We start from the raw sequence: 25,299 nt of genomic DNA, 5'->3' as shown, positions 1-25,299 counted from the left end.
AACAGCATCCAGTCGATGGACCCCTGGGAAGGGGGTAGCAGAGGCAGCGACCACCCCCCTCCCCAGATGAGAGGAGTCTACACTATACAGTATTTTACAGCCTGGTCACTCACCAGTCACTCAACTAGCACATAATGACAGCTGGTGTCCGCTGGCCACTGTGCTGGCCACTGGGGACACAAAGCCTGGTCAGATGAAACCTGGTCCCGTGGGCTCTCACTAAAGGCTCACCCTCCCAGGAGCTCTGAAGGCAGGCCTTAAAGCAGCGGTTCTCAACCTGTGGGTCGAGACCCCTTTGGGGGTCGAACAACCCTTTCACAGGGGTCGCCTAAGACCATCGGAAAACATATATAATTACATATTGTTTTTGTGATTAATCACTATGCTTTAATTATGTTCAATTTGTGACAATGAAAATACATCCTGCATATCAGATATTTACATGACGATTCATAACAGTAGCAACATTACAGTTATGAAGTAGCAACGAAAATAATGTTATGGTTGGGGGTCACCACAACATGAGGAATTGTATTAAAGGGTCGCGGCATTAGGAAGGTTGAGAACGACTGCCTTAAAGGCACCTCCATTTGCCCCGAGTACAAATAGAAGTTCAGAGAGTTTCAGTGACTGGCTGGAAGGCACACAGCCAGGAGGGGGCAGCATTCAGGTCGGCTCCGGGCCTCCAGACCCCAAACCCCACTCTGGCCACCAGACTCAGTCTCAGCTGCGTGGCCTTCAGGCCTGGCCACCCTGTTCCCCTCAGCAAGGACAGTACAAGCCGAAGGCAAAGAGGGAGTGCCCTGTACGTGCCCGGCCCGTTGTGGACATGGGCAGCAGGGAAGGAGGCAAACCTAAACCCTCCTCTTGTTTCTGCAGCTGAGGGCGTAGTAGGAAAATGAGAGGAACCGGGAGAGGGCGAAGCACCTGCTTCTGAGCAGGGAGAGATGGAGGACAGGGGAGGCAAGCTGGAGCACTCTACCCCCTCGCCCCCTCGCCCCTCCAAAGAGGTGCTCCAGGACCCAGGGAAGCTGGGGAGGAAGGGACCTGAGACTCCTCCTCCTCTGTGGCTTGGGGCCCACCCCTGGGCCAGGGGCCCTCCTGACTCAGGGTGAGGTCACCATCCCCGCCCAGGCTGGCCATCTGGACTAGCCCGCCCCTGCTGCCTGGGCATTGGCCACAGGGAGGAAAGAGTTACAGCCCCGGCCTCTTAGGCTTCTTATGCAAACAGCCCAGGAGGCACCTCACCTGAGTAGGCGGTCTGGACTGGAAGAAGCCCCAGGGCCCTGGTTTCTCCCTCCTCTGCCAGGAACTGTGAGTGACCCTTCAACTCCAAATGGAGTTGGACGCTGGGGCGGAGGGCAGTTTTCCCACTCTCTCCCCTGCCTCCCGTTCCCACCGGCCTTCCCCTGCACCATGCTGAAGCCCACCCAGTGACCGACCGCTGCAAGGCGCCCTGCCCTCCTCTCGGGATCCCAGGCTAGCACCCACTCCCCAGAGCAAACTCCAAGGGCAGCCCAGGCAGCTATGATTGAAACAAAAGAACTGGCCTTGAACAGATCCCTTTGGGCCCCCTTGGGGGCCAGCCAGGCAGCCTTTAGGAGAGGGAGGCTGGTAAGAGCAGGGCGCTGAGCCAAGAGGAGGGGTCCCGTGAGTCCCCTTGTCTGTACTCCCTCCTCTCAACAGCTCTCCCTAGCCTCTGACAAGGGCAGTTGGCCTGGGTGGCCCAACTGGTTTGTTCACACTTGACCTGACCTTTTACCCCCATGACTCACTGGCAGCCCCAGGCTGACCCAGGATCCCCGCTGCCCATGCTGCTTCCTGGCTTGTGGAAGAGCAGGTTGTTGGGTAGCTCTGTCCCTTCCTTCTCCCACATTCCTGACCCGAAAAGCCCTCCCCACCCACAGCTCACAGGCTGAAAGGAGCAACCTCTCACCCTGTATGTGGCTGGTGCCCCCTGGGCTCTCCCCCAGCCTGGGCCTCTTTTCACGCCCCGTCTCTCATTCTCTTCTGCCCCTGGATCACCTGTCTTCCCACTTCCTTCCCGAGCCCCAGCAGCTGGCCTCACTAGATGGATTTTCTCTGCCCTTCCTGGATCTGTGTTTAGCAGTGGGAGGAGCCGGGACATCGGGACTGAATGTCAGGCCTGAGTGCCAGGTCTTGGGCATGGAAAATCCACCGTCATCACTGGGGTTTCTGATGATCAGAATGCGGTCAGGGTTCCACGCTAGGGTGTTGGGGAGCGAGGAGATAGTTGATGTTGGTTGGTGTAGAGGGAAATGGGGCTCTACCAAGGCTGGGCCCCAGGGGCTTAGGGGCTCTTGCTTAAATTCAGAGACTCTGTTTCCAAATTGTGAAAGGATTGTGGTGTTGAGGGGATTTCCAGAGCTGCTGCCTAGGCAAACAGGCCTGCAGGCCCCTTCTGTCCAGGCCAGGCTTTGGGATCAGGTGGTGCCGGTCCACCACGAGGCATACCGGTGAGCGGGGCTGGGGTCTGTCTAGACCTCCATGTCTGCCTGGGGGCTGGCTGGACCTGAGCCCAGGAGAGGAAGCAGAGGTGCCAGAAGGGGCCTGCCTCCAGACGCTTTCAGCATCACCCTTCCTCTTCTACACCTGATGACTCCCCCTTGTCTGAATTTATAAATGACTGTCCCCCCTACAAAAATAGTTTATCCCTATTACAAATATTTGGCTGATTGGGGGACATTTCAATCTAATGACTGTTGGCTTTTGGTTTCTTTCCATCCATTCTGCTTTCCTGTGTGTTGGGAGTTTTATAGACATGGAGATATGCTGGTGTGCTGACAATGATGCTGTAATTTTTCACTTACTGTATTCATTGATTCAGTGAATGGCACATGCTGTACTGTGCACTGGGAGGCAGTGAGAAATAAGGCAAGGTCCCTGTTCTCAGGTAGCTTACTGTCCAGGAGGAGCTATTGCCAGCAAACTGATACTGTCAGGAGGAAATATTGCTAAGCAAACCAATAGTTATGATCTAGTGTGGTGATTGCACCTATTAGGTACTGGGGCGGGGAGCACGTTGGAGGAGCCACCACCTCCCTGGCCCCCCACCAGAGGGAAGCCCAGGATTACCTCCTGGCCGGGTAACTGATGTCAGAGGGGAATCCAGCCTCCTCTGTGAAACCCTCCGGACCTGGCAGACTTTTTCTTCTCATCAATAAGAATTGGTCTTTGCAAATTTCCCACTAGTTCTCCAATTAATTTTGATTATTTCATATTTTACTAGGAAAGCACTGTGTTTTTGTTTATGGTTGTTGTTGTTTTTTAGATTTATGAAATCCCCCTTTTAAATATATTTATGGATTTCTTTGTGGCCAAGTTAATGATATTTTCTAGTTAAGGTTCCATATGGATCAAATCTAGTTTATTGGTTATATTATTCAAATGGGTATTTCCTTTGTGTAACTTCTTATTTTTTATCCTTTATTCTAATTCTGATAGAGGTTTATTAAATCTCCCATTCAACTTTCCTCTGTAGAGTTCTTCTTGTACTTTTAATAGTTTTTGCTTTTTATGTTTAATGACAGTGTTATTGGGAGCATACAGATTTTGACTGTTCTGTTATCACAAGTTGTGCCTTTGTATCATTATTTTGTATCATTAGCCTGAAATTCCACCTTTCTGTTATTAATATGGTGGCCAATCTTCCTTTTTATTTCAGTTCATTTCTTTTTTCTTTTTTGCATTTGCTGGTATCTTTAGTATCCTTTTATTTTCAACCATTATCACATTTTTAAAAACATATTTTTTGTATATATCTATTATATGACTATATTTTTAAACCCAAGCTATGTCTTTTAATGGGATAACTCGATCTGTTCACATTTAGTTTAACAGCTGAAACACTGCACTTGATTTTATTATGGTTTATTTTACCTTGTAGTTTTTTTTTGTCGTTCAATCAGGTTGCTATTGATTCCCTTTTACTCCCCCTGTTAATCTGTTGTCCTCCTACACTTTCCAATTCATCTGTGGCTTCTGCTTTTCCCTGGGGTTCCTAATCAGACAGATTCTATAGAATGTGCAGACATGGGAATTCCTATTCTCAGCACTTCCATCTGGAACTCACAAAAGCCTGTCAGCCTGTAGACTCCGGCCTTTTTTCAGCTTAGAGAAATCTATTTGTTGCATGATTATTGTTTCTTTTATTCTTCCTCGTATTTGCACGTTCCTTCTCCTGACTGGATCCTCCCAGTTTCTTATCTTTTCTGTCTCCATGTACTTCTGCCCTGAGGCTTAAGATATTCCTCTGCCTGATCTTCCAGGCCACAGATTTGAATCTCAAGAGTGCCCAGTTCCTCCTTCAGTCGGTCATGTGTGACGTATTTTAAGTTCTGGAGTAGGCCTTTTTATTTTTCCTTTGGTGCTTTACTTGACTCTCCTTGTGTGTTCTTGTTTTTTGTTCAAGTTGTAATTGTATTTTCCAGCCTCTCTGATTGATGGCCTCAATTTTTTTAAAACCAAGTAATATACATACATAGTTTTTAAAAATCAAAGCAATATTTTAAAGTATATAATAAAAATTCTCACACACTCCCCTGCTTCCATGCCCTGTTCTCCATCAGCTCCAACATCACCGCTTTTATTCATTCTTTCTCTATGCTTCCAGGTTTCTTTCTCCTTTTTTATTTATTTTTTATTTTTTATTTCCGAGTGGAAGGGAGAGGGAGAGAAAGATAGAAACATCAACGATGAGAGAGAATCATTGATCAGCTGCCTCCTGCACACCCCACACTGGGGATCGAGCCCACAACCCAGGCATGTGCCCCAACCTGGAATCGAACCATGACCTCCTGGTTCTTAGGTCAAGGCTCAACCGCGGAGTCATGCTGGTCGGGCCAGGTTTTCTTTATACAAATACAAACTAGTATGAATATACAATTGGTTACTGGATATTCTGTCTGTCTTACACAAAGGCAGCCCTAGCCGGTTTGGCTCAACGGATAGAGCGTCCGCCTGTGGACTGAAGGGTCCCAGGTTCGATTCCCGTCAAGGGCACATGCCTGGGTTGTTGGCTTGATCCCCAGTGGTAAAGAAGAGTAAAAATATCTCTCTCATCATTGATATTTCTCTCTCTCTCTCCCTCTCCCTTCCTCTCTGAAACCAATAGAAATAAATAAAAAACAAAGGTAGTAGGCAGTACGCATGATCCTACATCTTGTTTATTTCTTGCCTTTTTGGTATAACAATGTTATCTTGGAGATTGTATATAGAGAGTATCCGGCTCCTTCCTTTTAGCCTTGTGGTTTTTCATTGTCAGGATGTATCACAATCCATTTAGCAGGTCCACTGTTGGTGAACACTCGTTTTGTGTCCAGTCTTTGCCTATTATGAACAATGCTATAAAATATTATCTTAGGGTAGTTTGAATGTGCATTTTCATATATTTAAGGATTGTTGTTGTTTTCTGCAAATGATCTGTTCATATCTTTTGCCCATTTTTCTATTGAGTTTTTGGTCTTTTCCTTATTGATTTTGAGGAAGTTTTTCTATATTAGGGAAAATAGCCCTTTATCTTTGACATGAGCTGTAATCACCCCTCCAAATTTGCCTTTCTACTTTGCTAATGGTATTTTTAGCCACACTAGTTTTCTTAAAATACATTTATATAAGAAATATGTAAATCACTTATTTTATTATGAAGGCCTTTTTTTGTTGCTGTTAATCCTTACCTGAGGATATTTCCCCCCATTGATTTTTAGAGAGAGTGGGAGGGAGGAAGAGGGGAGAGAGAGGGGGAAAAAACACATTGATGTGAGAGAGACACATTGATTGGTTGCCTCCTGCATGCACCCCGACCGAGGCTGGGGATTGAACCTGCCACCCAGGTATATGCCCTTGACCAGGAATCGAACCCTTGACCATTTGGTGCACAGGACAACGCTCTAACCACTAAGGCCAGGGCACAAAGGCCTTTTTAAAATATAGAATTTTGCTCATGTTTCCCTCTGAGTATTTTTATGGTTTCACTTATCAAATCTAAATCTTTGATCCTTTGGTGGTGGATGTGGGGGTAATATCTGAGTGAAAAGAGTGAGATGTAGACCCACCTTTAATTGCTTCACCTCTGATCAACAAATTCCTCTTTCCACCATGATTAGCGAGGCGTCTTTAGCACGTCCTGAGTCCCTGCCTTATTGGGGTCTGAGAGCAGTGGCTGGTTTGGTGGTCTTGTTTGTCCCTTCCAGCCACTGGGCTGTCGGAGGAGTGGAGTTTATGTGTGTTTGCTCAACAGGACGGGGGTCGAGCTGTTGGGTCACCTACCTGGTGAGGGGAGAAGGGGTGGTGGTCTCTAGGAGTGAGGGTTCCGCTGGCCCCTGCAGTCCAAGATACCACCAGGGATTCTGCCTGTCCCCACCTCCTCCGTGCTCCCAGCCTTAAGGGCAGAGAGTGGGGCCTTTTTTGTTTGTTTCTTAAATATATTTTTATTGATTTCAGAGAGGAAGGGAGAGGGAGAGAGAGATAGAAACATCATTGATGAGAGAGAATCGTTGATAGGCTACCTCCTGCACACCCCACACTGGGGATCGAGCCCACTACCTGGGCACGTGCCCTGACCAGGAATCAAACCATGACCTCCTGGTTCATAGGTCGACGCTCAACCACTGAGCCACGCCGTCTGGGCAAGGGCAGAGAGTGTTTAGCTCCCCTTCAGCTCCTGGGGGTCTGGTACAAGGGTTACCCTGCCTTTACCCTAAAGTCTCATGTGGGGACCCAGTCTGCCCTGGGGTTTCCCAGGTGTCAGACACTCTGACCTGTGCTAGCCAGTCCTGCCCACCCAGCTGCCCCAGCCCCTGCTTGGCTTGGGCAGTAGAGCGTAGCAGTTGGGAGAAGAGGAGAAACAGGGCATGTTTAAGCCCTTGGCCCCAGAGCTGCATCTTAAAGGAAGAGAAATTCCTTGGTCTCTGTTAGATTGGAGGAAGGGAGAACTGGAAGGACCAGTCTGTCTCCAGATAAAAAATAATGAATACCTCATAGAGTAGTAATAACACTTAGAATGTGGGAGAGTAAAAAAAAAAAAAATTTTTAAGGGTTTCTTTTTCCCCCTTTTTATTATGAAAAATTTCAAACATGCAAAAGGGCAAAAAGAATATTAAAGTGAATATATCCATACATATTACCTAGATTTAACAATTACTGTTTAAGATCCAGGCCATAGTTAAGTGTCCCCCCCTTAGCTAAAGCAAGTTCCTCCCAGCCACTGTGAGCCAGGATCCAGTCAAGGGCCATCCCTTGCATTTGGTTGTCTCTTAAGTCTCTCTTGACAACCCGCTCCCTTTCCTTCTGCCCTGACAGAGATTTGTGAAAGAGACCAGACCGGTTGCCCTGCAGAATGTCTATTTTAAGCTGGAATGTTGGCTTCCCCGTGGCGGTGCCCCGTGTTCCTCTGACCCTTGTGTTACCTCAGGGTGGTAGGTCTGAGAGGCTTAGGTAGGTCAGACCCCCAGGGCTCAGGGACAGATCATCCAGGGGAAGCAGGAATCAAGGATGATTCTAGATCTCTGTTGGAGCAACAGAGGTGATGCCGAGATGGGGAGCTCAAGTCGGGTGGAGACGCTCTCAGGCTGAGGCAGGCAGCTTTTCAGTGTGTCGGGGACATCCAGGTTGGATTGCTGAACCTGGGGATGCAGTTGTGAGTTGTTAACCTAATGAGGTCAGTTGTGTTTCTCCCGGACAGTCGAGTGAGAAGCAGAGATGAGACACCAAAGCACCGAGGAGATGGCAGAGGAAGAGGAGCGTGGGCCCCACGAGCTGAGAAGTAGCAGATAGAGGAAGAGAAAGCTGACCGAGAGGCCATGTCCGAGGCAGTATGGGAGGGAGAGGGTTGTGAGGACTAAGTACCAGGGAGAGTCAGGCCAGACAAGGACCAGATTTGTCTGAAAGGAAGTTGTGGGAGGCCTGAGCAGTGGGCTGGATGTTGAGTGAGTGGATGGCGAGACAGTGGGGCACACACACCCCTTCAAGAAGTCGGCTTTGAAAAGGAGGAAGGGAAAGTTGGGTCCAAAGGCATTCTTTCTCTTTTCAAGATGGAGAGACTTTGCCCGGCCCCGGTTTAGCTCAGTGGGGGCGGGGTGTGAGGGGGTTTGAGCGTCAAGCCAGGAACCAAGAGGCCACTGATTCGATTCCCAGTCAGGGCATTTGCCCGAGTTGTGGGCCCGATCCCCTCTGGGGCGCGTGCAGGAGGCAGCCGAATGCCGATGTTTCTCTCTCATCAATGTTTCTATCTCTCGATCCCTCTTCCTTCCTCCCTCTCTAAAATAATCAATTAAAAAAAAAAAAAGATGGAGAGACCTTGACTTTGCTGAAATGCCAAAGGGACAAAGGTGGAAGGATTGGAGATTTGAGGTGAGGCAGCTTTTGAGCAAGTGAGAGGCAATGAGGTTGGCTGGGCATTGGGTTGGCAGGGACAGGAGGACCCTGAGCTCCCCCGTAGGGGAGGGAGAAGGAATGGTGGCTACAGGATCAGATACATTTGAGGGAGTGGGCAGGGGACCACTGCCATCACATCTTTCCACCCCCCTGAGACTGCCATCACCACAGCCTTTGCTTGACAACTTCCTTGGCAACCATTGGCGACTCCTCCTAGCTTAGCAGCCAGAGAGCTGCCAGCCTTACTCAGAGCACAGGGACTGGGAGTCATGAGGGGCTCCACCCCAGGAGCAGGCTAGGCAGGCAGCCCCATGAAGTCACCCAAAGGCTCGGGCAGAGTCCAGAGCCAAGGGCGAGCCATCAAGACCCAAAGCCAGAAAAGCAGAAGCGGGGAGCAGAGCCTGCTCTTTCCCATGTCCTGTGGGTGTGGGAACTCGGGCTGCTGCTGGCTATTTCACAGAAACCAGCCTGTGAGCGGGAGAGAATGACAGCCCAACCTCTGGATAAAGAAACCGAGGCCCAATTGCAGGCTCCATCCCGGCCCCTGTTGGGGTGTGTGCGGGAGGCAACCAATCGATGTCTCTCTCTCTCTCTCTCTCTCTCTCTCTCTCTCTCTTTCTCTCTCTCTCTCCCCCCCTCCCTTCTACTCTCTCTAAAAATCAATGGGAAAATATCCTTGGGTGAGGATGAACAATAATAGAAAAAAAGAAAGAAAGAAACGGAGGCCCAGAGATTCAAGAGGTTGTCCAGAGAGAAGCCGAGGCAGAGAACACACAAGTTGCTGGACTCCTGCTCCTCTCCTCTTTCCTTTTGATTGAATGAAGCTTCTGCCCCAAACCCAGGAGGAAAGCCTTGCCGCGGGCCATTGTGTTTGGAATCTCATGCTACCTGCATGCGATAAGGTTCCACTGAGCCCCCTGGGCCTTCACACAACACGCAAGGCCCAGGCCCCTGCCCGGGCTGGTGACATCAGACTCTCGGGCTTGCGTGGGTCCCCGGGGGTTCTGAGGCTGGAGGACCCGGATCCTGCAGGTGACCCAGCCTCCCCACTGCACATGGGTGGAGCTGGGGTGGATACCGAGTGAGGCCGGACTCTGCTCTGGAGCAGGTGTGCTCAGGGGAGGGACAGTTCTGTGCACGCGGCTAAGCTTCCAGAGGAAAAGATCACAATTCATCCTCACGCTCCCTCCGCTCAGCCCAGATGGCACGGAGCAGGCTCAGTCAGCAGAGGAGGTCCTGTCCCCTCCCCAGTCGAGGGTTTGTGGGTCTTTCTTTTGCCTCTTGCCCCAGAGACCTGCTAGGATTTTCTGGTTGCACCTGCTCTGGTTGCCCCAACCCTTCCGGGAGGGTTTTGGACAGAGGGGTGAGCACAGAGGGCTGGAGAGATGGATGATGTGCAGTTGGCTTGTTCTGTCCCCTCCCCCACCATGCACCTCTCAAGGCTTGAGGGTGTGGTTGAGAAAAGAGGACCCCACTGGGGAACCACTGTGGTCATCACCTTTTCTCGCTGGGGGAGGAGTAGCCCAGGCAAGAGGCCTGAGGAGCCAACCTCCGTCATCGAGAGCAGCCAGAACTGTGTGGGTTTGGTAAGTGGCTGTAGTGTGGGGCCAGGGCCCGCTCGCTGGGGGACCCCGCCATGCAGGCCAGGCCTCTTACCGTGGGAAGCAGCAGGTGGAGTTCTGGTCCCAGCCCCCTCTACTGTCACTCCAGGTTCCTGCCACACGGAGACCCTGCTTCCCAATTCCCCCTGCAGGGCGGAGCCGAAGGCCTGGGTTCCCACTCCTGCCCTCCTCTGCTCTCTCCCCTACCGGACCCCAGCCCCTCCCTGGTGCCTCAGAGTTTCTGGCTGCTCTGGAATTTACAGCTGTTTCCATCTCCTGGGCGTGGCTCCATAACTCTTGTTGACCTGTCGTGTGTGTGTGTGTGTGTGTGTGTGTGTGTGTGTGTGTGTCTCTGTCAGGGTGGGGTACGGTAGTGTGTCATGTGTGTGACACATGTGAGGACTTCAGGCTCTCGGGAAGGGATTAGTCTACTTCTGGGGTTCGGAGCCGGGGCACAGGAGACTGTCCGGGAGTTTTTGGGGTAGAGTAGAGCATAGGACCCAGAATTGCTCTGGATGTGGTTCCCCAAGTGTCCTAGACCCCAAATCCAGACCACGCATGGCTTACTTGGGTGTCTCTGTGCTGAGCCCATTGTGGGTTCAGGGGAGGAGAGGCCTGGGGAACATGGGAGAAGGGAGAGCCAGGTCTGGGGGCAGGAAGATGACGGAAATGGGAGAGTAAGAGATGGGAAGTCGGGGACCCAGGGTGGGAGGGTGGGGTCAGAGCCTAAACTGGGACCTGAACAGCCCCTACGGGACAGCCTGAAGGCGGGCAGGCGGGCGGGCAGGGTGCTGCCTGGCACTTGGGGCTGGGGAGGAAGCACCCCTGAGGGGATTAGTGAAAACAAAATGGTCCCCAAGGGGTGGGAGGAGGGGCTGCTGCTTCTCACTGGGGACGTGCTGTGTCCGCTGTGCATGAGAGGGTCAAGGGCGGACAGGCCAGGAGGAAGCTCTAGGGTAGGGCTCTGGAGCTGGTTCCTGTCCCCTTCTCCAGGGGTTGGGAGAGTGGGGGTGGGGCACAGGCAAGCTTGTTTACGTAGGTGGACACGTGGCGGAGGCGGCACATGCCTCGCGGAGGCAGACCGAGGCGGTCAGGCGGGTAGATGGTGATGTGGTCAAATCCTTCCTGCCCTCCACGTGCTGGAAACCCATCCAGAGACCGGGTTCTTCTGATACCAATCTGCCCCTCCCCCTTCCTCTTTGAGACACCCACCCGCACAAAGCTTCCTCTTTCCCATCACACCCTCCCTGGGCCTTGAGGGAGCTGATGGTCACTCATTGTCCTGCCTGTGCCAGCTCAGGCCCCAACACCCAGCCGCCCCAGGCTTGTCCCCATCTGTGAAGCCTCCCCCTCCCCCACCATTGCTCCCATGCGCCCTCTGTGGAGCCCGTTCTGTGCCTGTGTCTGGGCCTAGGAGTCAGAGCTTATCCATAATCAGAGCTGAGTGAGGCAGCCAGTGGTGTCCCTGGACACAAAAATCTCCCCATTCTTCCCCCTGCGCCCCCCCCCCCCCCCCACACACACACACACACCCGGCCTCAGGCAGCCTGCCTCATGCAGCACTTCCGCAGCCCTGACAGGAAATGGGCTGGAGGCTCAGCCTCCCACCATCTCAAGGCCACTTCTTGTTTCCCTATTGCCCTGTGCCAGCCCGGGGTTGTGCCCCGTGGCTCCACCCCCAAAGCTTCCCAGGGCTCCATCCCAGCAGCTCAGAGGGGACAGGATGGTGGACGTGATTGCCAAACTGACCAGGAGGCCGAGTCGGGCCCTTCGGGTGCAGGTAGGGGACCTTGGCATCGGGGGCTGAACCTGGCCACTGATGGGGATAGCAGACGGGCCTATGGAGTCAAGGGGCCAGTAGTGGACCTCCATCCCTGGCCCTGTCCAGAGCTGGGGGGAGCTGGGGTTCGGAGCAGGGAGTCTCACGGAGCTTGGGAATCCTCCCTTCTTTCCTCTTTCCTTCTCCGAGGCCTTGCCCGTCCGAGAGGGGCTGCAAAGAGGCTGAGAGGTGGTGATCAGCTGGGGGAAGAGAGGCAGGCCTGCTCCCTGCTTGTGGGTGGGCATTGAAGACAAGAGGAGCTGGGGGCTGGGAGCTCTGAGTGTGGTGAGAACTGGGCCCCTCTCAGCTCCGTCCTCTGAGGCGGGAGGACACTTCCTCTTTCCCACTAGGTGTCCCTGTGTCTCTGATGACTGTGACTGGGCCCCTGAGAGCCCTTGGTGTCCTAGACAGGCTGCATCTGGGTCTTGTCTGGGCCTCTAGGAGTTGGGGGTGGGGATGGCAGGCCCCGCTCTAACCCAGGCGGGTGAGCTCCCCCGGGAAGGCCAGGGGACATGGAGCGGCTGGCCCACCTGGCTTCCAGGAGTTGGCCTGATCCAGGCTGAGGCTCTGCCAGAAGGGAAAGTACCTCTGTCTTAGCACTGGGGGCTCTGTAGAGTTCTAGAGTTTGAAGGGCCTCAGGGCTGCTGCAGTCCAGCTTCCTCACAGGACTGCCACATCCCTATGGCGGGGATGGGGAGGGGGGGTTGGGGCTCTGCTTGCTCACCTCCAGCCCTCCAGTGAAGGCCCCTCACTACCTCCTGGGGCAGCCCCCATCCATAGAAGGTGCTCCCTTCAAAGGGACACTGCCTTGCCCCCATTTAACCTCCGATCTGCAGTCTGGAGCCCCACAGTATGATTCTGCATCTTCTCTTCCTCATGACAGCCCCGTCATGCTGGAGGCCTGGACTTGTACCGCCCAGGTCTCCTCTGTACCTGCGGGGAGTGTTCCTTATGCAAGATTCCCATCAGCTCCACCAGCCTGAGGCTCCCATGGACTCTGAGCCAAGTCCAGCAGCCTCACCAGGCGGAGATCCCTGCTCCAAAGAGCCTGGCTCCTTATTGGCTGGTCCACTGCCCATGCGCCCTGTCCTGGGGTTAGCTGGGGTGCACAACAGGTGTGTCTGGCCGTTCACCTTCCTCTGCTGCCTCCATCCTGTCATCCCAAGGTGTGTCCGGTTCCTTTGCTTGAACCCTCGTTTTCAGGAAGTTCTTGCTCAAGGCTAAGCCCGGTCTCTCCTGCAGGGTCAGGTGTGTGCTTGTTGCTGAAGTCTGGTATGGAAATGACCTGTGTTCTCAAGCAGGAAGTGCTTTGGGTGGATCTGCATTGGACCACCCACTTCGGGGTGACCATGGTCAGTTATAGTCACTGAGTCTTGCTCTGAAGAAACTCATGCCTTTAGGGGCAGAGAAGGGAGGTAGGTGGGTGGACAACGAACCAACCACCAAGGCAGCATGCCGTCAGGCCCCAACAGAGCAGAGAGAGCAGATTAGACTTTTCTCTGGAGGGAGAAAGCCTCGCCCAGTGAGGCCTGTGAGCGGAGCTCCATGGAGGAGCAGGATTTGGCTGGGCAGGGAAAGAGCCAGGAGTTCCAGGCTGAGGGCATGGCTGGAGCAAAGGCACGGAGGTAGGAAGGTGCCTTTGTGTTTGGGGGCCGGTGTGGTTGGAATACAAGATGCCACAAAAGGGCTGTTGTGAGTGGAGAGAAAAGAGAAGGGGGTGGAGGGTGGTCTCAGCCGTGCAGGAGCTGGTAGGGGAGGGAGAGGAGTGATGAACTGCTGCACCCAGCTCTCCCTGCCCCCTAAGTGCCTGGGACCTGCCACCCTGTGTACAACTGCCACACCCCCTTCTTTGGCAGTGGTTTCGTTCTTTTGTTAGCAGCAACCATCGCTGACATGCTGTGCATTTTACATCACCCTGCTTCCCCCCGCCATTTGCACACGTGTGCAGGCTGCCAGGCCAGGGATTTGTGTCCGTTTCTTCACTGCCGCATTCCTAGTGCCTGAAACCGTGCCTGGTGCAGAGTAGGAGATCTCTGTTGGACAAGTGAGTGTTTTTGTAGGCACCTAAGGCTCAGGGAGAGGCCACCTTGAGCAGGACATGCTTCCCCTCTTGAGTTTACAGCTTAGTGAAGGTCTCGCAGCAACAGAGAAACTTCTAGACTTAAAAAAAAGGTTTAGCCCAGAGGATGTGGCTCAGTGGTTGAGCATTGACCCATGAGCCAGGAGGTCACAATTCAATTCTCAGTCAGGGCACATGCCCAAGTTGCAGGCTCAATTCCCAGTGAGTGGGGGGTGAGGGGGGGCACCGGGGCGTGCAGGAGGCAGCCAAGCAATGATTCTCTCTCATCATTGATGTTTCTCTCTCTCTCTCTCTCTCTCTCTTTCTCTCTCTCTCTCTCCATCTCTAAAATAAAAAATATATATTAAAAAATAAATTTTAAGTTTATTGGCCCTGGCCAGGTGGCTCAGTTGGTTGGAGTGTCATCCCATACACCAAAAGGTTGCTGATTTGATTTCTGGTCAAGGCACATACCTGGGTTTCAGGTTTGATCCCAGGTCAGGGCACATAGTGGAGGCAACCAGTAAATGCTTCTCGCTCACATCATGTTTCTCCCCCCACCCACCCCCCCTCTTTCTAAACATATCCTAGGGTGAGGATTAAAAGCTTAAAGAAAAAAACTAAATAAAACAAATCCAATCCCTATAATTATACCTCTGTTTCTAAAAACACAATATTGGAACTGTGCTAAGTTTATCATCTTGAAATCTTCTTTCCCTTGTAGCATTTTGTATTCTTAGAAAACAGTATTAATCTTGTGCTATTCTGCTGCCTGGGGTTTGAGAGTGTCGCTATCTACCCCTCTGATGGGCTGAGGGTGCAAGGCTGTGGTGGGCACACAGGAAACTTTGGGGAAAGGTCTTGAACCTGACACCTGAATTGAGTCCTAAGGGATTAGGCGTCAGCCAGGTGAAAAAGGGGTGGGGAGAGGCCTAGGCAGGCTGAGAATGAGCTGAGGCCTATAAGAGACACAGCAGAGAGGGTGGGGGCGGTGCTACAGGAGCTTAAAGTTCAAGCTCAGGAGCAAGGAGTGGCAGGAAATAAGGTGGAAGACAGGCAGGCGATGGGCTGCCTCTGGTGGCCTGTTAAAGGCTTAGACTTTGCCCTGCCAGGCTGCAGGCAGCCTTGAGGCTGTTAAGCATAACCAGGCTTATCTTCTGTGTGACTGAATCCTCTAGCCCGCCTCACTTTCCTTTGTGGGGAGAGGGGGGTTTCACCTTTCTTTGCCCCTCCTCCTTTTTTCTTTTTAATCCTCACCCAAGAATATTTTTCCATTGATTTTTAGGGAGAGTGGGAGAGGGGAAGACAGAGAGAAATATCAGTGTGAGAGTAACACAGCGATTGGTTGCCTCCTACATGAGCCCTGACCAGGGCCTGGGGCCAGGGAGGAGCCTGCAACCAAGGTACTCACCCTTGACTAAAATTGAACCCGGGACCCTTTGGTCCACAGGCTGATGCTCTATCCACTGAGCCAAACGGGCTAGGGCTGCCCCTCCTTTCTCCCTCCCATCTGGCTGTCCTCTGTGTTTTCCATGTCTGGAGTCGATTCAGAGGCCTGCAAACCCCACATCCAGGAGCTTCTAATCCCAAATCCAGAGGCAGTACTGATCCTGGCCCCAGAGCGCTCCCAGCCAGGAGGGAGGTAGGGAGGGAGGGATGTAGAAGGCAGCAAGACCCTGGTCCCATATGACCTGAGTGGGACAGGGAAGGGGTGTGTCCCAGGCCATTTCTCTGTTTCTGCCCAACCTTTGATTCTCCTCTGTGAGTGCACAGCTGGGAGAGTTCGGTTATCAATATGTTATTAATAAACTAGAGGCCCATTGCATGAAGAGATTCATGCAATAGGCCTTCCTTCCCCTGGCTGCCGGCACCGGTTTTCCTCTGGCACCCGGGACCCAGGCCTTTGGTCTGGCCGCAGCAAGGCTTGGCTTCTCTCTTCTGGCCGCAGCGGAGAAGCCAAGCCTCTTCAATCTTCAATCTTCAGTCTTCACTCCACGCCTGCATATGCAAATTAACCACCCTCTTTACTGGGTTAATTTGCATAGTCACTCTGATTGGCTGGTGGACGTAGCAGAGTGACACCAATTTGCATGTTTCTCTTTTATTAGTGTAGATAATTCATGGCATTGCCCCACCTTATCTGGGGCATTTCATACGTTACAAAGCACTTTCAAGAACATTTCCTCATTCTCTCTTCACTACAGTTTCCAGAACGGCAGGGCAGATATTTCACAGCTGGGGGAACTGAGGCAGGGAGGTGTGGTGACTTGCTGCAGGTTGCCCAGGTGGCAAGTGGCCCAGTCGAGACTTTGTGACCCGCAACTGACCTGTCTCCTTCTTGCGCAGGTGGATGAAACCCCAGAGCCTGTGTACGCGAACATAGAGAGACAGCCTCCGGCCACTTCACCTGTTGCCGCCGCGGCCCCCGGACCCGGCCAGGTGTGGGAGACACACACAGACGCGGACACCGGGCGGCCCTACTACTACAACCCAGACACGGGCGTGACCACCTGGGACTCGCCCTTCGAGGCTGCGGAAGACGCCACCAGCCCGGCCCACTCCCTGTCCTCTGTGGGCAGCCACGAGAGCCTCGAGACTGAGTGGGGTCAGTACTGGGATGAGGAGAGCCGCAGGGTGTTCTTCTACAACCCGGTGACAGGCGACAAGATCTGGGAGGAGGAGGCCCAAGAGCCCGAGGAGGAGGAGGACGACGAGGACAACACGTTGAAGATGCAGCCAGGCCTGAGCCCCGGCAGCCCCAAGGACCAGAGGGTGAGGGGCGGGGCCTGAGCAGGGTGGGCGGGGCTGGCTCCTAGGCCTCTGACCCCTCCTCCTCCCCACAATCCTGGGAACTTGGGGTGAGGGGCGGTGCCTGGCCAGTGGTGGGTGGGGCTGGCTCTGAGGGGCCTCTGACCCAGTCTTTTACTCCCTGCAGCCTCCCACCCCTGAGACGGACTACCCTGAGGTACTGACCAGTTATCCCGAGGAGGACTATTGCTCTTCGGGCTCCTGCAGTGAGCCCGGGCCGGCCTCTCCTTTTGTCACACCTCCCGGCTGGTCATGCCACGTGGACCCGGAGGGGCAGACACTCTACACCAACCAGTTTACCCAAGAGCAGGTAGGGAAACAGACATGTGGGCCCAGAGAGTCTCAGGGACACGCCTCCAGCCCTTCCTCACTAGTAGCTCCCGTTAACACTGAACTTCGGCTCCTGCTCTGGCTCCAAGCCAGCCTAGGGCACTGTGTCACCTGCACCTGTCCCTCCAGACTCCTTGGGTCTATGTTGGGCTCTGGTTAGAGGGAACCTTTTCTTCTCCTCTCTTGAGGCCACTGGCAGCCCTGACCTTCCCTCTCCCCACAGTGGGTGAAGCTGGAGGACCAACATGGGAAGCCCTACTTCTACAACCCCAAAGACTCCTCTGTTCGGTGGGATCTGCCCCAGGTAACTGACTGAGAAGGGAGAGCCCTAAGGAGAGGGGGCGGGGCGGGGGGAGGCGCGGGGCGGTTATATATGACAGTGTCTTTCTCCCCAGATCCCAATTCCTGCCCCTCGAAGCATCCTCAAATCCAGCCAAGACAGTGAGACCCCAGCCCAGGCCAGCCCTCCGGAGGAGAAGGTAAGGAAAGGGGCATGGAGGTCCTGGGGTCTGGAACTGGGCCAGGCATGTCTCCCCATAAGCTCCAGCACTAGCCTGGGCTGGATGAACCTGATCTGGGTCATCTCAGGCCCAGAGGTGGGCCGGGTTGGGAGCTGGGAGGAAATCTCTGTTGCTGCTGTGGGAGCAGGTACCCCACCATCAGCAGCAGCAAAGAGGGTTCAGTGGAGGTCCAGGCCCAGCCTGTGGGGCATTGCTGGCTGAGGGGGAGACTAGCCTCGGTCCGCCATGGCTCACATCCTTCACTGCCTCCTCTTTCCCCTTCTTTCTCTAAGATCAAGACCCTGGACAAGGCAGGCGTGCTCCATCGCACCAAGACAGTGGACAAGGGAAAGCGGGTCCGGTGAGAGCCCTTCTGCCCCCACAGAGGGCAGGGTGGGCCTTAGTGACGACATTCGCTGAGCACTGCCCCATGCCAGGCTCTGTTCATCCTCAGAGCAACTTTGTAAGAGGTCCTGTGAGGACACTGAGGCACGGAGAGATAAAGGGAGTCCACCTCTAAAAGTTGGGTGTCCCCAAGCTGTGATCTTTTCTTTAAAAAAACATTTTTATTGATTTCAGAGAGGAAGGGAGAGGGAGGGAGAGAGAGAAAAACATCAATGATGAGAGAGAATCATTGATCGTCAGCCTCCTGCATGCCCCCCACTGGGGATCGAGCATGTGCCCTGACAAGGAATCGAACCATGACCTTCTGGTTCAGAGGTTGACGCTCAACCGTCGAGCCACTCTGGCCAGGCCCCAAGCTGTGTTCTTAAGCTCTGTGTCCTGCTCTGGGGTGGGAAGGAGGCCTCAACCCAGGGCCAAATCCAAGCTCTGCCACTCCCCACTCCCCATCCCCACCCAGGAAGAAGCACTGGAGTACCTCCTGGACAGTGCTGGAGGGCGGCATCCTGACGTTCTTCAAGGACTCGAGGACCTCAGCTGCAGTTGGCCTGGTGAGGCCCAGGCCCCCAAGGCAGGGACCACCCCACCTGCTCCTGACTCCTGCGGGTCTTTACCTGATTTGTCTTGTCAAAGGCCAGTTCTGAGACAGTGGAACATAAATGTCCAGCGAGCCAGGCCTTTGGCAAAGACAACAGCAGATTTACCCCGGGATCAGCACCTGCAGCCATCCTGGGCATGGGGAGCTGTCCTTGAGGGCCGACAGCTCCAGCCTCCTGGGCAGGCAGCTGGGGACTAGGTGCCCTGTTTGCAGGGATGGGGGCTGCGCACTTTTCTCCTTTCCTCTCCTGGGAGGGCAGGCAGCAAAGGACCCACCAGCCCGTAGGTTCTGTGATTAAGAAGTTCCAGGATCTCTGGGTTCCAGAAACCCTTGGGCCCCCTTCTCCCAGAGCTGTGACCCCATCCTGTCACTAGAGCCGAGGGGGCCTGGTGGACTGGAGTCGGGGTCCTGTGGCAGGCCTGTCCAAGTTGAAGTGAAGGCTCTCTCCTTCCCTCTCCCACAGAGGCAGCCTCCTAAGCTCTCTACCCCCGAGTACACAGTGGATCTGAAGGGGGCCTCTCTTGCCTGGGCCCCCAAAGACAAATCCAGCAAGAAGAATGTGCTGGAGGTGAGTTGTGGGGGTGGAGAGAAAGAAAGGGGGCTTCCTGCGGCTTGGGGCTCAAACTAGGCAAGTCCCAAGAAGGGGGGGCCTGGGGAGAATTGGGGCTGGAATTCTCAGGGCTCAAAGCTAAAGTTGCCCCCACCTTAGGGATCCACCCACAGTATTCCTGGCATCATGGATTCTGCAGTTTCCTCTCCAGGACCTGAGTTCCCCAGTCCTTGGCCTTGGAGGGTGATGAGAAGTAGGAGGGGTCTCTGGGGGACAAAACTCAGCCATGACTTGTGTCTCTCCAGCTGCGGAGCCATGATGGCTCAGAGTACCTAATCCAGCACGACTCGGAGGCCATCATCAGCACCTGGCACAAGGCCATTGCCCAGGGCATCCAGGAACTGGTAAGCAGAGCCTGGGGCCTCTAGGGCTGGTAGGGAGGGGATGGCCAGCCATTATGCAGGGCAGCTGTGCCCACTGTGGGTGGGGTCCTCTACTCGGACACTGGGAGCTCCATGGCACCAGTGGGTAGTGCCCCTCCCTGCAGATGCAGACCCCCTCCCCCAACCCCCGTCCCTCCCATCCTTATGGCTGGATGGCAAGAGGGCTGCTGAAGAAACAGCCTTTCTTATATGAACCAGCCTCTGAGGTCGGCCCTGCAGGAGGATTGATTCTTCAGGTAGGGGTGGAGGCACATCCTAGAGGAATGTCCCATTTTCAGGGGCGCAGAAGGAAAAGAAACTATCTGAGAAATAGCCTCAGGCTGGAATGACAGGCTGAAACTAGAAGATAAAATTTTTAAGGGTTGAATTGAAGAGTCTACCATTTTTAGGTTCAAAATATCAATTGCATACGTAGAGATGGGACAGTCCCCCTCTGACAGCGATTCCCTTCGCCTGGAAACAACCTGGGGCTTTTTGAAATCCCCTAGGACCCAACACTGGGTGCGGCATTTGGCTGTATTACTAGAGGCAGGAATCCAGATCCAGGGAGGTGATTCTGGTGTGGTGGTTGGCTCAGGCCCCAGCTAGAACTGCAAGCTCAGAACTGGGAGCCACATACTGAGGAATCCTGACCTAGTGGAGTGTACAGAATTGCTGAGAAAAATATGGAAAGGAGGGGGCAGGAACTGGGACATGGGTAGGGCAGAACAGGAGGACTGCCTCCCAACACCTAGAGAGCTTCATGCAGCTAAGAAAGATGAATGTTCTGAGCGCCCATGGTGGAGATGAGGGGAATTATCCTGGTTAAGGGGAGGGTGAATTTTGTGGGGTCAGGGGTCACCAGGCCAGCAAGGCCCTGCCTCTGAGGCTCTGTGGTTCTAGTCTGCAGACCTGCCCCCGGAGGAGGAAAGCGAGCACAGCAGTGCGGACTTCGGGTCTAGCGAGCGCCTGGGAAGCTGGCGGGAGGACGAGGCACGGCCTGGAGCAGGTGTGCGCCGGGATGGGGGAGTAGGGGGTGGGGGGGTGGGGGATGCGGGTGCAGGTGGGGTTGGGGGTGGGGTGAAGGGAATCTTTTGGAGGGGGTGGTGACCCGGATGGGCCTGCTGGGCCACCCCGGCGCCACCGACTGACTCGCCCTTGCATTCCCTGCAGCAGCCGCTCCTGTCCTGAGCCCTGGGGTCCAGGAGAGCGACTTGAGCAAGGTCCGGCAGAAGCTCCTCAAGTTCCTACTCAAGAGGCCCACGCTGCAGTCGCTGCGGGAGAAGGGCTACATCAAAGGTACCGGAGGGACCTGGAGAGCGGGCGCGGGTGGCGCAGGGGCGGGCGCTGACCAGCCTCTCCCCCAGACCAGGTGTTCGGCTGCGCGCTGGCCACGCTGTGTGAGCGCGAGAGGAGCCCGGTGCCGCGCTTCGTGCAGCAGTGCATCCGCGCCGTCGAGGCCCGCGGTACGTGCGCCGCAGTCTGCGGGGGGCGGGGGGCGCGTTCAGGGCGCCTCACAACCTCCGGACAGGACCCCATGGGGGAGGCCCCTGGGTGGGCGCAGGTGGAGAGAAAAGGGCCGCGAGCCGATCGTAGCCGGGGCTTTAGCCGCATCCCACGGAACCCGGGCTGAGCGTCTCCCCTCCCCAGGGCTGGACATCGACGGGCTGTACCGCATCAGTGGAAACCTGGCCACCATCCAGAAGCTGCGCTACAAGGTGGACCACGGTGAGGCTCGCCCGCAGCCCTGCCCCGGGCCGGCGGCCGGCGCGAAAGGTGCTCACCCCTCCTCCTCCCGCCCCGCTTTTCTCCCCGCAGATGAGCGCCTGGACCTGGAGGACGGACGCTGGGAGGACGTTCACGTGATCACCGGCGCCCTGAAGCTCTTCTTCCGAGAGCTGCCCGAGCCCCTCTTCCCCTTCTCGCACTTCCGCCAGTTCATCGCCGCCATCAGTGAGTGGGGCGGGGGCGGAGGGGGTGGGGGTGCAGCTGGCCGGCCGGGGCGGGACCCCCCCCCGGACCCCCCCGCACACCGGGGGGTAGCTCCATCCGTCCCCCTCGCTTCCCTTCGCCAGAGCTGCAGGACCAGGCCCAGCGCAGCCGCCTCGTGCGCAGCCTGGTGCACACGCTGCCCGCCCCCAACCACGACACCATGCGGCTCCTCTTCCAGCACCTGTGCCGGTGAGCGGGCGGCCATGGGGGTGGGGAGGCGGGCCCTGCGGGGACCCCCACACTCTCCCATCGCTGGGCCCTGATTCCCTGCACCCCATGCCGCTGCAGGGTGATTGAGTACGGGGAACAGAACCGCATGTCCGTGCAGAGCGTGGCCATAGTGTTCGGGCCCACGCTGCTGCGTCCGGAGACGGAGGAGGCCAGCATGCCCATGACCATGGTGTTCCAGAACCAGGTTGTGGAGCTCATCTTGCAGCAGTGCTCCGACATCTTCCCGCCGCACTGACCCGCTGCGGGCGCTGAGGACTGGCACTGGCGCTGGCCACGCGTGTCCTGCCGCGCGGCTAGACTCGATTTCTGAAACCCTCCACTTCCCCCGGTCCACAGGCCGCGGGGAATTCTGCGCCCCTCAGTTCTGAGGGTATGGTGACCCTGGGTGGGTAGCTCACAATGTGATTTCCCCCTCGCCTGTCCTGTTTTGGGGTTAGTTGGGTTCTGTTCTTTATTACAGCGCCACCTCCTGTGTGTGCGCGGGCGCGCACACGAGAATGTCGTGGGGGGCGGGGGCGGTGAGGGTTGTTTTCCCGGATGCCCAAGCCCCTTGTTGCAGGAGTAATTTGGGTGAGGGGCTTCCTGGCTTCTGCAGGCTTGAGGCCTTAACAGAGACCCTGTGGGCTGGCACTGTGCCCGTCATGAAGCACCTTCCCTGCTGCCGAAACAGGACTGACCCCGGCCTCCAGCGCGGCAGCTGAACCTGCCTTCCCTCAGGCGCCAGGAAGGAACTGCTGCCCAGCCCTCCCACTGGCTGGCTGTGGACAGTTTTCACCTGCTTTCTTGTTTGCGGTTCTGGGATTCTGCCCTCCTTGACCCACTTATGTTCTGTGCAAGGGGTCTTCCCCTTGGGTACATGTGTGCCTGGCACCTGCCACCTGACACGCACCATTTCCACACACAACCCCACTTTACAGATGAGAAAACCGAGGCTTGCAGAGGCAAAGTGACTTGTTCAGGGTCCAGTGGGTGATCTGACTCCCCAGCTCAAGCTCCCCTTATACCAAAGCACAGCCTCGTGGTGGGGTAAAATCAATCCTTTCAGCTACCCCCTAACCGCAGCATGGAAAAAAAAAAAACAAAAAACGAAGCTGGGTGGATTCTGTCTGGTCCTGGGGAGGTACCTGAAGGTGAAGAGGGAGCCTGCCCAGCTGTTCTTCCCTGGGGGGAGTGGAAGTGGCACTAGCAGGAGCCCCTCTCCGCACCTGGCTGTCAAGTATGCCTCCCTGGTGGCTGCCTTGCCACTCGGAGCTGGGAGAGGCCTGCAGGATGGAGGGGAGGGGGGTGTAACCCCCACAAAGGCAGTGTGGACCCCAGGGTCAGCAGCCCCCTTCCCTCATGCACAGACCACATCAGTTTGTGGGTCTTACCTCCCTGCCCCACCCACCCGCGCACTTACTCCACAAGCAATAATAGCTAATATTTATTGACATTTGCACCGTGCCAAGCCAATATTTATTCCCTGCTCTTCTGTGCCAGACACTGTGCTCTGGAGCGGGGGTGTCGCCCGTTGCCTCCCTGGTGGAGCTTCTGGTCCGGTGGGTGAGGCTGACCCAAGCCCACCCCTGATGCCAGCGGGGCTTGGGCAAGTGTACAAATGGAGGCCACATCTGTCGAGATACTGTAAACTTACAAATCAAGCTAACAACATTCAATAAAATGTGTTTTGTTCTCCTACTTTGGCAGATATACTTTCATGCTGACCTGGAAGGCCAGGTTCTGATGTAAACTTGCTCTCAGCCTGCCCCCTGTATCTTCCCACCCCAAGGCCCATCCTGCAAGGAGAAGGTCATGTGCACAGATGTGGACACTCCAGTCCATGAGTGCAAACTGCCACACCCCCTGCAACCCGCTTCCCCAGGCCACTCCACCTGGTCCACCCTGAGGGAATGGGCCTGGGCCACTTGGGCAAGGGATTTGGGGTCCCGTGTATCAGGAGTGTGGTCTAAAGGAAAGGACCTAGGCCAGTGATGGCGAACCTATGACACGCGTGTCAGAGGTGACACGTGAACTCATTTTTTTGGTTGATTTTTCTTTGTTAAATGGCATTTAAATATATAAAATAAATATCAAAAATGTAAGTCTTGGTTTTACTATGGTTGCAAATATCAAAAAATTTCTATATGTGACACGGCACCAGAGTTAAGTTAGGGTTTTTCAAAATGCTGACACGCCGAGCTCAAGAGGTTCACCATCACTGGCCTAGGCTCTGAGAGAGCCCCACGGATTCCTCATCCTATGGGATCCAGGGCAGAGCAGGGCAGGGAAGGGACCCCCGCATCCAGGTGTAAGGTTTGGAACTTGACATATCAAACACCTGATGACTTGGTTAAGTACATTTATAGAAAAGCTAGGGAAAGGCACAGGGTCCTCTGAAGCTATGGCACTGGAGTGTGACTGTCTCCCAGGGACCTGAGATGTCTCTGCAGAAGCCACATTTGAGCCAAACACTAAAGAATGAAGAGGAATTAAGGGAAGAGTATATAGTCAGAGGGAACAACATAGGCAGAGGCTCTGAGGCAGGAAGGCTTGTGGGGAGAACAAATCTAAAGACATCATGATCAGAGCCAGGAGATCCCATAGGCATGGGTGTGGGAGAGGCTGTCAGGGGCAGAATGTACAAGGCCTTGTGTACCCCAATAAGGGGCTCTGTGGTACCCGCTGGACAACAGGCATGAGGATCCCTGGGCAGGGATGTCTTAGGAAGTGTCAGCTCAGTGTGAGGACATTCACACCTCAGAGGCTTCTTATGATGATAAAAGGAGACGTGTGCAATATACGTGGCCCACAGCCTGGTGCAGGAACCTTCATAAAGCCTCTTACTACCTGACTTTCCTATGAGTTTGTTAGTACGATTTATTTTATAATTACTACCGGATTTGTATATTATGTTTTTTTCAATCACTGTTACAAGACCACCTTCTTTCACCATACACAAGAATAAATTCAAAATGGATTAAAGACATAAATGTTAGACTTGAAACCATAATACTCTTAGAAGAAAACATAGGCAGTAAAATCTTGAACAGTTCTCAAAGCAATATTTTTTCTGATATATCTCAGGCAAGGGAAAAAAAATTTTAAAAAATGGTACTACATACAACTAAAAAGTTTTTACACAGCAAAAGAAGCCATCAACAAAATGAAAAGAACACCCACTGAGTGTGAGAGCATATTCACCAATGATACATCTGATAAAAGGTTAATATCCAAAATTTATAAAGTACTTATACAACTCAACAACAAAAGAACACACAAACAATCCAATTAAAAAGTGGGCCAAGGACTTGAATGGACTCTTCTCCAAAGAGGACATACAGATGGCCAATAGACATATGAAAAGATGTTCAATGTCACTAATTACCAGAGAAATGCAAATTAAAACCATAATAAGATATCACCTCACACCTGACAGAATGGTTATCATCAATAAATCAACAAACAACAAGTGTTGGTGAGGGTGTGGAGAAAAGGGAACCCTCATACACTGTTGGTGGGAATGCAGACTGGTGCAGCCACTGTGGAAAACAGTATGGAGTTTCCTCAAAAACTTAAAAGTGGAACTGCCTTGTGACCCAGAGATTCCACTTCTG

At 54.1% G+C, this 25,299-nt stretch overlaps 1 protein-coding gene across 10 annotated transcripts in view; it reads left to right on the top strand.

The window, feature by feature from the left end:
- Positions 1–23,383, top strand: part of ARHGAP27 (Rho GTPase activating protein 27) — a 30,662-nt gene extending 7,279 nt beyond the window's left edge. For 6 of the 10 annotated variants that reach the window (XM_070394708.1, XM_070394705.1, XM_070394707.1 and 3 more), the window contains 15 exons: positions 16,220–16,645; positions 16,809–16,991; positions 17,235–17,315; positions 17,407–17,490; positions 17,805–17,872; positions 18,374–18,464; positions 18,975–19,079; positions 19,367–19,465; positions 20,387–20,492; positions 20,657–20,782; positions 20,851–20,949; positions 21,134–21,211; positions 21,302–21,436; positions 21,559–21,664; positions 21,764–23,383. In XM_070394708.1, coding sequence (XP_070250809.1) covers positions 16,220–16,645; positions 16,809–16,991; positions 17,235–17,315; positions 17,407–17,490; positions 17,805–17,872; positions 18,374–18,464; positions 18,975–19,079; positions 19,367–19,465; positions 20,387–20,492; positions 20,657–20,782; positions 20,851–20,949; positions 21,134–21,211; positions 21,302–21,436; positions 21,559–21,664; positions 21,764–21,941 — 1,965 coding nt within the window. In that variant the 3' untranslated portion in view covers positions 21,942–23,383. Of the gene's footprint in view, positions 1–1,248; positions 1,315–11,635; positions 11,776–16,219; positions 16,646–16,808; positions 16,992–17,234; positions 17,316–17,406; positions 17,491–17,804; positions 17,873–18,373; positions 18,465–18,974; positions 19,080–19,366; positions 19,466–20,386; positions 20,493–20,656; positions 20,783–20,850; positions 20,950–21,133; positions 21,212–21,301; positions 21,437–21,558; positions 21,665–21,763 lie in introns of those variants that run through there. The other 4 variants (XM_070394712.1, XM_070394711.1, XM_070394710.1 and 1 more) reach the window with 4 other exon arrangements.
- The last annotated feature ends 1,916 nt before the right edge of the window (positions 23,384–25,299 follow it).

This window comes from Myotis yumanensis, unplaced genomic scaffold (genome assembly GCF_028538775.1).
Source record: "Myotis yumanensis isolate MYYU_CA2020_CCGP unplaced genomic scaffold, mMyoYum1.0.hap1 SCAF_16, whole genome shotgun sequence".
Taxonomy (NCBI): Eukaryota; Metazoa; Chordata; class Mammalia; order Chiroptera; family Vespertilionidae; genus Myotis; species Myotis yumanensis.
This window is presented reverse-complemented; position numbering and strand designations above follow the sequence as displayed.